We start from the raw sequence: 11,912 nt of genomic DNA, 5'->3' as shown, positions 1-11,912 counted from the left end.
TGTTTCTTTCTCTGATTGAAACAGAAACTTCTAAAGAATTTGGTGATGGAAAAAAAAAGATTAATTTTTATTTCAAAAATAGAAAAAAAGAAAAAAAAACACAACTATACAAAGATACATGTTTTTTCACTATGATTTTAATTTTAAATTATTCATATTTTCTTTAAAAATTAATGGACTATTTGACAACTATTTTTAAGAATCGTTTTTTATTGTTTAAAACAAAAAAATATAAAAAACACATTTTGATAATTAAAAATTATTTTTTATTTTATGTTTTTAAGAAAATAAAATAAGGGTTTTCAGAAACATCTTTTAGTTGTTTGTTTGTTGTTTTAATTTGTTTTCTAAAGATTGTTTTAAGAAATAATTATATAAATATATAAAATAATTAAAAATAAAATACAAGATATAAAAATTATTTTTAAAAAATTCAAACTAGATTAAAAATATTTTAAAATTTCAAATACACTTTTGTTCTATAAAAATCACAAAACAGTTTTTAAAACTATTTTTTAAAATTGTTTTAAAAAATAGTTATTAAATAAGACTTAGAAATTTTCTCATTTTTTCAAAACATGAAGCTCCCTTGTTATTTTAGAAGTGATCAATGATTTGAAGCAATTTAAAAACTAAAAAAGAAAAAAATTATAATAAGGTCATATTTGACAACTATTTTTCTTTTATAATTTTGAAAGATAGTTTTTGAATATCATTGTTTAATGTTTTCTAAAACAAAAGTTGATTTAAAAACCTAAAATATTTTCAACTTATTTTTAATATTTAAAATATATTTTAAAAAATAATTTTTATGTGTAATATTTTATTTTTAATCATTTTATAATATAATTATTTTTTAAAATAATTATAAAAAAAATAAGTGAAAACAATTAAAAAATATAGAACACAATTTTTTCTGTTTTTAAAAACAAAAAAATAAAAAATAGTTTCTCATTATTAAACATATTTTATGTTTTTTTTTTAAGGAACAGAAAATTGTTACCGAAACAATTTTAATGTTACGGGTTATTTTAATGTGGAAGCATAGGTGCTGTTATAAAGTTACTTTCAGGCGTATGAGCATTTCAGTAATTTTACCCCTAGGCCCTAACTAATTTAACAAGGCACCCGACGCTCTTAAATTTGACGTGGCGTTCCCTGATTGGCCTTAGTATTGTAACTGTAAGCATAGCACAATTTCCAACCTCAGAAGATCGACATCTCCTTCTTATTCCCATTCTCGCTCTTCCATTCCTCACATCTGCGTGTTAGAGGGCAAAAGCCAGATCTTCATTGTAGCCCTCTTCAGTCTTCACTCCTTCATATCGGTACATATTCAGAGAGAGATAACCGGAGGGAAGGTTTCCAGCTGTGTTTCCTTCCTTTTCTTCCCAGATCTGAATCGGTCCCTCTCATTTCACCATGGCTCAGCCTCTCGTGAAGAAGGACGACGATCGCGACGATGAAGGTGTGTTCGAAAATTTATTTTTTTTATTTTTTAAAATTCAATTCAATTGATTGATCCAAACTTTTTCTATCAATTTCTGTAGAAGAAGTCGGTCAAGCGTTATATGCTAGATCTGTGTTTTTCTGATTCTTTTGTGTCCATTCATGAGCGTATTGTGTGCTAGTGGAGCCAATTCGAATAGGATTATGGTCTAATTCGACCTGATCTGATCAGCTTTTTTTTTTTTCTTTTTAAATTATAGTTTTGGTTAGTTGTACCGTGGCCTTAGATCACAATGTAGTTTGGTAATTTATATTATAGTTGTTTAATTGTAGTTGATCTGATATATATTGTCTGGATATCTAGATCTCTTTGATTCTATACATGATGAATATTTTTGCCCGTTTGCTTAGGGTATGAATGCCCTTATTCTCCAATTATGTGATGCTATTGAATCTTTAGGAAAAGCATTTTGTTGAAGCTATTTTTGCGAATTTGGTACTGGCAGATTTTGGTTGATTTAGGTTTTCTAGAAGTAAATTATAGTGTTTACCAATGTGCTTGGGTGTTAATTATTTAAATTTGATTGTTTTGCAGCGGATTACTCTCCTTTTCTCGGGATTGAGAAGGGAGCTGTTCTTCAGGAAGCTAGAGTGTTCAATGATCCTCAGCTTGAGCCAAGGAGATGTTCTCAGGTAAGTTTATGCCACCTTATTCTGTGGTTGAATTTGTTTTCTCTGTTTTTCTTCCTTATTTGGAAATTGATTCTTCTGGGTCTTTTTTTATTGTATTCTCATTCCAGGTCATTACAAAGCTTCTGTATCTACTGAATCAAGGAGAGACATTTACAAAGGTGAATTTTATAGTGTTTTAATTTTCTTCATTTTGAGGTATGTTAATTTCCATGATGCATCATGGAAACATAGGTCCTTCCTTTTATAAATGATCTATTTTTGCACTAAATTTACAGATCGAAGCCACAGAAGTGTTCTTTGCTGTCACGAAACTTTTTCAGTCTAGAGACACTGGTTTAAGGAGAATGGTGTATTTAATGATAAAGGAGCTTTCTCCTTCTGCTGATGAGGTTAAATTGATTGTTGTTTTATTTGTTTGTTTGTACCAACTTTATTTGTGAAAAGTGCTGACTGGTTTATAATTTATATACAAAAGGTTATTATTGTGACTAGCTCACTTATGAAGGACATGAATAGCAAGACTGATATGTATCGAGCAAATGCTATTCGGGTTCTCTGTCGAATAACGGATGGAACCCTTCTCACCCAGATTGAGCGATACTTGAAACAAGCAATAGTTGACAAGAACCCTGTTGTTGCAAGTGCAGCTCTTGTCAGTGGAATTCATCTTCTCCAGGTACAATTGGGTTGTGTGTAGATTTTTTTTATTCTATATATATGTTTAAATTATCCTCTTACATGCTCTAATAATATGATTATTTTTTTTTTGGACAGACAAACCCAGAGATAGTGAGAAGGTGGAGTAATGAAGTACAGGAAGCTGTTCAATCAAGGGCAGCACTTGTGCAATTTCATGCCCTAGCTCTCCTGCATCAGGTATGGTGGATTTTTGGTTCCATGTTTAAGTTTAAATTCAGAATACAGAGTAGCTTGTTAGAAAGATAGTTCCTGAACTTCATAGAGGTAAAATTTTGCACATGGCTTTTTATAAATGATGAACCAGGATGTTGCACAATTTGTGTTGGCTTCATTATTGTTGCTGCAGTGGGAGTTAGAATGAGTTTATTTGCAAGTTTTAGTAAGAATGATTTTTCAACTGCAGGCCAGTTCCACTTTCCTTTTTATTTCAAGTGTAAAACTTGAAGTGAGTTATAGTGACTCTGTTTGTAAATTGTCCAAGCTAGTTTTCCATCAGTTTCTATGATGGCTTTTTAACCTCAAAGCAAGCAATACCTGCCTTTCTATTATTTATTTATTTGGTTCTAGCTGTGTAACTTGTGAATTAGGGGAGAAACCATAGTCTCAGTTTCTACTGGAATGGAGATGATTTCATGGTGATTTCCAAGTGAAACTGCAGTAAGCTCTTAGGTCTATTGGGGGTAATTATGCAAGCTGATTCTGTAAAGGAAATTTATTCTAAAATTGATAAATATCTGGATGCTTCTCACTGGACATGGGGGGCCACATCCATGCCAACATGTGCTATATTAAAGTCTTGGTTGGACCTTTTGACACTGACAATTTGGTTGTCACTGAAATCTTCATATACTCTTTTATAGTCTTATTTAAACATCTGGGCTATCTATGATTTAAAGTGGTGATTTTTTGTCCATTCTGTTTTGTTGCTCCTTTAGAATGATTGTTTCATATTGGAGTCAAGAACTCCACATCAACTCTAGAGTATAGACTACCAATTTATAGTCTCCTTAAAGAATTAGCTGTTTTCAATGCAAAAGATGGTTTCGTTTCCCCTTATACAGTTCATTGCTGTGACTTAGGTGTGTTTTTTTTTTTTCTTTTTTTTTTGTCTTAAATCTTAAGGACCTCAATTTAACTTAAATTCTAAATAGAACTGAATGCTGACACTTATTAAGTTGTTTGTATTTACTAATGTCTAAATGTCATTAAGTGTCAAATTGTTCATTTTCGTTGATTTCTAACTGTTGTTATGTGTTCAATGGACAATTTTTATCCTTATGAAAATAATTATTTATTTCTTCTTGTTTTGTAGAATTAAAAATAAAAATAAAGATACTTGAAACCTAAAACTTTGAAAAAAAAGTAGTAATATAATATATTTTCGAATATTCCAAAATACGCAAATTTATTACAGTGTTATTTTATATAATTAATGATAAGATATTGGAAAACTAATAATTTGACAAAAAAAGTAATTTCATATATTTCCAAATATCCTAAATCCTAAAATACCAAAATGGATTACAGTAATAAAAAGTTTGCAATGATTAATTATATAATTGTTTAGGAAATTGGTAATTGCATACTGATTAGAGTTTCTAATTATGTTTGATTACTAATTTTTTTAGAGTCTTAAAATCAAGTTGCTTTAAGATTTAAGATAAAAGTAAAAAAAAGTTTCGCCTTTTTCTACTAAGACAAAATTGTCTTAAAAAAAGTAATAAATTAAAAACGAGAACTCTAAAATTGACTTATTTCTTAAAGCAACTTGCTTTAAGACTTAGGTAGTTTTATTTTATCTTATTTTATTTTATTTATTTTTTTAATTTAAATCTAAATAGAACTTTTTGTTTTTTTAATAGGTAAAAACAAAGAGTATATATTAAAAAGAAACACCAAAACAATGACCCAAAGTATACATGAAGTATACACCGGTTGCCAAAAGGCTCTTAAATCTAGGTAGAAGTAGAATTTAATTTAACTCTTTTTTATTTATTTATTTATATTAAGTATTAAGTATTAATAAGGTGAATGTTGTATTGAGATTGTGTTTTGGTTGTTTTAAAAAATTATTTTTAGTATTGAACAAAAAGCCAACAAATTTTTTTAAAAATAAGTGACATGTTGAAAAAAAAGTTAAAAACAAACAATATAAAGTCTGAAAGCAAATTGCATTCAACATTAAGTTAAAAAAACAAACACCACCTTAGAAAAAAAAAAAAAAAAAAACTAAAAAAGTCAACTTAATACTTGATACTATTAATTTACATTTAGACTTAAGTTAAATTAGGATTTGAGACAAAAAAATAAACACCACTGAAGAAAATCTTACTAATTTCCTAATTAAGTTTCATTGATTTATATGTAGTGCATCTTTGGATCTATGAAGTGGTGATTAAAATGCGTGTTTAATTGTTAAGATTAACTTATTAATTTTTGGATTTTCAATTTGGGGAATAAGAATATCTTTATATACGTCTTTTCTTTAGGAATAAGAATATCAAATCTTAATTTTTTATTTTTTATTTTATTTTGTGAGTTATCTTTTGGAGTTCTAATTTGGAGTTTGAATTGATGGTTGTTGATTTATTTTGGTTTTGTGGTATTGTAAAGGGCAAACTTTGAAAAAATGTATTAAATTCATTTTTTATCCAAAATTTATAATTTTAGTGTTGTTATTTTTTATTTTTTTTTTTAAAGAGGAATCTATAAGAATTTAGGAGTTTAATTTCATTGATAATTGGATGAGTTATGAGATGTAAGGGGAGTGTTCACTATTATAAGACAACTCTGCATTCCTTCGAGGCAATCGTAGCCTAGCTTTGAGACTATTCAAGCTAGTGTGATGAGCTGACCAGAAGAAGCAAGGTTAGATTACCAAATCCTGGACACAATCATCCTAGAGATGGAGAGCCTCTTGCCTCACCTTTTCTAGCCGTTCCTTCTTGCTTGCTCACCTAGCTCTTGTCTTAGTGACTCTTCCTTTTTTTTAGGTTTTCTTCTAAGGGTATCTGGGGAGAACGAGAAGCAGGGCCAGCCAATTCTTCAAAAACTTTAGATCTAAATTTGCTTGAGAAATAAAAGAGAAATTTGTAAAAAACAGAATATAAGTCAATTATGCTTAGTTTTTTTCTTGATGACATTTTGCCAAGTTATGGTAAACTCATTTCTTAGTCAAATTCATGAAATTGGGGTGATTTGATTTCTTTAGGAATACGCAAAAATTGTCAAAGTAAATTTGGTTTTATTTTGAATGAAAATTGGATTTGGGTATTGTAGAGGTTGAAAAAATAAAATAAAAGAAATGACTTTTTCCATTAAGACAAGTTTAAAAAATTGAACTTTTTCTATTAAAACAAAATTATCTTATAATATAAGTAATAAGTTAAAAAAACAAACCATTCTAACCCGTCTTAAGCCTTAAAGCAACTTGCTTTAAGACATAAGTCAAAAAAATAAACAAGACCTTATTTTGTTTTCCTATGCTTCTGCAGACATTATTTCTTTATTCAATGAGAGTGGGGGTTTTTTTTTTTGTCAAGGAAGCAGCATGGTGAAAGATATTGACTTTGGATCAGCTGAAAAGAATAGGTTGTTTTTGGGAAAAAGATTTTATATGTGCAAAAGGGTAGAATTGCCACATCAACGTTGTGCCACAACATTCTTGTTGTGGCAGTTGGTCTTTTCTATGTTTGGGATGCTTTTAAGTGATGTCTTCCTCAACAAGATTGACTTTATTAAGTTGGAACAGTCCTTTGTCGGGAAGAAACAGAAAAGCGCTGAATGACTGCCCCTTCGTGTTTATTTTGGATTATTTGGAGGGAGAGAAATTGGTGCACACTTGAAAATGTGAACCAATTGGTCCAAGTGCTTAAATCCTCTTTTATGTGTAATTATTTGGAGTGTGTTAGGCATTGAATAGAGGAGGCATCTCTGTCAAAAGTGAATTGTTGATTGGTTGGGCGCTAAGTAGAGGAGAGAGTGTTTGGTTGTTTTCTTTCTCCCTCTTCCCCCCTCCCCCTTCTTTTGTTCTGTCTTTGTCTGACACCCTTTGTATATTTTCTTTGTACTTTGGTGCACATTTTTTGAGACACTTTTTATTAATATATGCATATAGACTTCTCAGTGGGGTTATAACATGTAGCATGATCACTCCAAACCTAAACGGATCTGTATATTTTACGTTTGTTATGTAATATTTTGTGCTTTATGGTCAATTTCGTGGGCCTTGTTAGTCTTCATTGTGGCTCCCAAACTTGCAGATTCGGCAGAATGATCGCTTAGCTGTTAGCAAGCTAGTCACCAGCTTAACTAGAGGAAATGTTCGCTCACCATTGGCTCAATGCCTCTTGATCCGTTATACCAGCCAGGTGCATATCTTTTTCTGGAACATAGTCTGTGCAGCATGGGTGATTATTTTGTGTCACCACATTCAATAAATGTGTGCAGGTTATTCGAGAATCGGGCACTAACACACAAACGGGTGACCGCCCATTTTATGATTTTCTTGAGGGTTGTCTGCGTCACAAGGCAGAGATGGTGATTTTTGAAGCTGCCAGAGCAATAACAGAGCTCAGTGGTGTGACGAGTAGGGAACTGACTCCAGCAATTACTGTTCTCCAACTCTTTCTAAGTTCTTCCAAGCCAGTGCTGCGTTTTGCTGCTGTCAGGACTTTGAACAAGGTTATTTCTTTTTTCACATAAACTATAGCAAATTGTTTGCTATTATTTTTGGTCAAGTATTATGTTGAGGGTGACACTTGTTTGTGGTTGTTTCATCTTGGTCACCCACAGCTCCATCTCTTTAGTTAGTGTGTGATGGATGGGGGCCTTTGTAAGCAGTTTAATACTTGAAAAAGCTACCAAATTTTGAAGTCACAATGTTCCTTATGCTGGAAATCTTGACTTTTTTTTTTTCACCTGAACATGTGATTATTACAATAGATAATTCACCCTTCTGGTGATATGCAGAGACTAAAACATGTGTGTGTTGTTGTGGTCAATAATATCATTCCTACTGCTAATGCTGACTAATATTTATTGACTGAAAACTTGTAATGGTCTTACTCTATTCTTTGATAATCACTGTTACTTAGCATGGAACTATTTCTGCAAGTCTGTAGCAGGCTTCACATTTAGCAATTTTTAGAAGAAATCTTTGACTCTATACTTCCTATTTGCTGGAAGGAGCAAATATTTTGGTGATGCTCATTTTGACTATAATCATTTTGCTAACCTGATTTTGACCATGATAACAAAATTTTTATAATAATAATAATCTTAAATTTGAATTCTTTGCAGGTGGCAATGACACATCCAATGGCTGTAACTAACTGCAACATAGATATGGAAAGCCTAATTTCTGACCAGAACAGAAGCATTGCAACACTGGCAATCACCACTCTTCTGAAGACAGGAAATGAATCAAGTGTGGATCGCCTGATGAAGCAAATTACAAATTTCATGTCAGATATTGCTGATGAATTCAAAATTGTTGTAGTGGAAGCCATCAGATCATTGTGCTTGAAGTTTCCTTTGAAGTATAGAGCCTTGTAAGTGATATCCTGTTTTTGATGTCATCATTAAAACATTTGGGTTTTATTTTTATGTCTTTTTAAAATGAACAGTGTAAAATGTTTCTGTCATGTGAAATAGAATAACCCTTTTTCCCTGGCTTTTCAGGATGAACTTCTTAAGCAACATTCTTAGGGAAGAAGGTGGATTTGAGTACAAAAAGGCGATTGTTGATTCAATCGTGATTCTCATAAGAGATATTCCTGATGCAAAAGAAAGCGGGTTGCTTCATCTGTGTGAATTTATTGAAGATTGTGAGTTCACCTATCTTTCAACACAGGTAGCATTTTTCTCCATTTAATATCTTTAATTCAAGCTCATGGTGTTTATTTACTTCTTTGACTATAGATAGTCTACTCAATTTTATTTCCTTAATTCAGATACTCCATTTTCTGGGGATTGAAGGGCCAAAAACCTCAGATCCCAGCAAATATATACGGTACATCTATAACAGAGTAATTCTTGAGAATGCAACTGTTCGAGCAAGTGCTGTAAGTACATTGGCAAAATTTGGTGCTATGGTTGATTCTTTGAAGGTATTGTATAGCTTCTGTTTGTTTTTAAAAATTTAGTTTTCAAGTGAATTACTAGTTATGACTTAAGTTGTAATTTTTCTCTACTCTGTGACAGCCACGGATATTTGTTCTGTTGAGACGCTGTCTTTTTGACAGTGACGATGAGGTGAGTTTTCCTTTTTCATGTTTTATGTTCTGAGGTTTTGGCGTATTGAAGTGCTATGCACACAAAATGCTCTCTTGGTTATTTACTAAGGTTTTTTAAAAGGTAAATTGTATTGTTATTTAATTGTTTCAATGTGCTCTGTCTTTCAAATTGGACTAAGCAGTTTTATATGCTAATCTGTTTGCAGGTTCGTGATAGGGCAACACTCTATCTGAACACACTTGGAGGTGACGGTTCTGTTGTTGAAACTGATAAAGGTGTGAAGGATTTCCTCTTTGGGTTACTGGACATTCCATTGGTCAACTTGGAGACCAGTTTGAAAAACTATGTGAGTGTTGTTTCAGTCTTGGTTGGATGTTGTGCCTGTTAATGTCATCATCTCTGATGTGTTTTATGTGCATGCAGGAACCTTCTGAAGAGCCTTTTGACATTGATTGTGTACCTAGAGAGGTTAAGTCTCAGCCACTGGCTGAGAAGAAAGCTCCAGGTAAAAAGCCAACTGGTTTGGGTGCTCCTCCAAGTGGCCCCACATCCACCGTTGATGCATACGAGAAACTGCTTTCCTCTATTCCAGAATATGCAAGCTTTGGAAAGCCTTTCAAGGTCCCCTGCTTTTTTTCACATACGCTTCATGCACATGGACTAATTTGAAATGTTACTAATTCAGAAGTTATTCTTTTTTCGTTTTATTTATCAGTCCTCAGCACCTGTAGAGCTGACAGAAGCAGAAACAGAATATGCTGTTAATGTTGTCAAGCACATTTTTGATAGGCATGTTGTGTTCCAGTACAACTGCACCAATACAATTCCTGAGCAATTGCTGGAAAACGTAATGACCAATTTAGAACAGCTGCACTTCATGTTTTCTGACCTTACTCGGGACTTCCATTGTAACTTTTCTATACTTGTTGGCAGGTCACTGTTATCGTGGATGCTTCAGATGCAGAGGAATTCTCCGAAGTATCAACCAAGCCCCTAAGATCTCTTCCTTATGATTCACCAGGACAAACATTTGTGGCATTTGAGAAGCCAGATGGAGTCCCTGCAGTTGGAAAATTCTCAAATATGTTGAAGTTCATTGTTAAAGAGGTATGATAGATATCTCTCCCCTTATCTCTGTCAGATGCATGGCACTCTTTCTTCTCCATATTTCTATATGCAGACCAAGACTCCTGAAAGTTATATACGAATTGCTAGCTTAACTATGTATGCTGTCATCATTTGCCATTGCCCCTTCTCAGCTATCTAATCATTTTCCTTGATTTTAATCTAATACTGTGATGGTTGAAGTTGGTACCATCTCATATCATTTCTGAGTGTTGGATTCTTTTAAGGATTATTTATTGCTGTTTGTAAATTCAGGCTAAATGTATGATTGCGTCAATAACTGTGACTCATTAAGCATATTCAATCAGCTTGCCACGTACTGGCATCTTATGTCTTATTGACTGGATCTGCTTCATGAACAGACTGATGAATTCCATTACTGAAGTGCTTCTGTCAATGGATTAGAATGCCATGTTAAGAAGCAAATAGAAATTACACTAGAGGATGCTTCCATACTGATGAACTAATCTCCAACAAAAAATTCTACATGGTTTTCATCATGTGTTTTGTTTATATTTCCAGGTTGATCCAACTACTGGTGAGACAGAGGAAGATGGTGTCGAAGACGAATACCAGCTGGAGGACCTTGAAGTTGTTGCAGCTGATTATGTGTTGAAGGTTGGGGTCTCCAATTTCAGAAATGCATGGGAAAGCATGGGTCCAGAGTTTGAGCGGGTAGATGAATATGGACTAGGCCCTAGGGAGAGTTTGGCTGAAGCCGTGAGCACTGTGATCAGCCTTCTTGGACTGCAGCCCTGTGAGGTAAGCTTGTTACTGGGAATGTTTCCAATTGTTTTGCCTGCTCAGAACACTTGACAGCTCAAAGATGGAAACATCGGATAAAACCTCATTGATATGAGGTGATTTAAAGCTTGAAAAAGAATTTGGCTCCAAAGTTCTCAACCAATATGCAAATCTTCCTTAAAACTTCCCTTCCACTGAAATTGCAGCTACAAAGAAATATAATTTATTTGCTGGTTAGCCAGGTATTGAGTTATTTTGTCTTGTTTACCATACCTCTGTGGAAGCTGAACCTTTTCCCCCTGTTCTGTTTTGGTGGTGTTCAGGGCACAGAGGTTGTCCCTAGCAATTCAAGGTCACACACGTGTTTACTGTCTGGTGTATTCATAGGCAATATGAAAGTGCTTGTTCGGTTATCATTTGGAATTGATGGGCCCAAGGAGGTTGCCATGAAGCTGGCTGTTAGATCCGAGGATGAAAGTGTCAGTGATGCCATTCACGAGATTGTAGCAAGCGGCTAGTTGGTTAATCTGCGGGAATGTTTTATTCAGCTTTTATTCCGGCCTTTTCTTTTTCTTTCTCGAATGAGATCAAAGGTGGATTGTTGCAAAGAAATACGCTAGATGTAGAAAAGAACTGAGGATCGCCTCGTCTTGCAGTTCAGCTTTTAGGCAAAATCATATGCATTTTTTCTAAGGAACTATTCTGTACTCATCTGTTTATCTGGTAATAACATATCAAGCCTCATGCGTCATGTAAGTTTTGGCTCATGGATCGAGTCGGTGGGCCTGTATGTCCTGTTGCTTCTTTTTTCAGTTTTTTTTCCTTCTAAATCAGGTGTAGGTGGCATCAAGCCTGCTTGATTTTCCTTTTTGATCATATATCGGATATGAATTTTTGAGACGCCATTTTCTTTGGTCTTAAACATTGCAATTATTGTGAATTGGATTGTTTGTCATTTTGGTTGT

At 33.2% G+C, this 11,912-nt stretch overlaps 1 protein-coding gene across 1 annotated transcript; it reads left to right on the top strand.

The window, feature by feature from the left end:
* Positions 1-1,247: 1,247 nt before the first annotated feature.
* LOC117911873 (coatomer subunit gamma-2) lies at positions 1,248-11,852 on the top strand. Its single transcript, XM_034826297.1, has 18 exons — positions 1,248-1,468; positions 2,045-2,142; positions 2,250-2,300; positions 2,418-2,531; positions 2,618-2,818; positions 2,917-3,018; positions 7,104-7,211; positions 7,291-7,524; positions 8,143-8,393; positions 8,524-8,695; positions 8,796-8,951; positions 9,046-9,096; positions 9,284-9,424; positions 9,502-9,699; positions 9,794-9,925; positions 10,012-10,185; positions 10,726-10,965; positions 11,271-11,852. Exons 1-18 carry the CDS (start codon positions 1,423-1,425, stop codon positions 11,463-11,465), a joined length of 2,664 nt encoding a protein of 887 aa, XP_034682188.1. The 5' UTR covers positions 1,248-1,422; the 3' UTR covers positions 11,466-11,852.
* Positions 11,853-11,912: the final 60 nt, after the last annotated feature.

The sequence above is a fragment of the Vitis riparia genome, chromosome 3 (assembly GCF_004353265.1).
Source record: "Vitis riparia cultivar Riparia Gloire de Montpellier isolate 1030 chromosome 3, EGFV_Vit.rip_1.0, whole genome shotgun sequence".
NCBI classification, from domain to species: domain Eukaryota; kingdom Viridiplantae; phylum Streptophyta; class Magnoliopsida; order Vitales; family Vitaceae; genus Vitis; species Vitis riparia.
The sequence above is the reverse complement of the archived record's forward strand: the minus strand, read 5'-3'. Positions and strand labels throughout refer to the sequence as shown.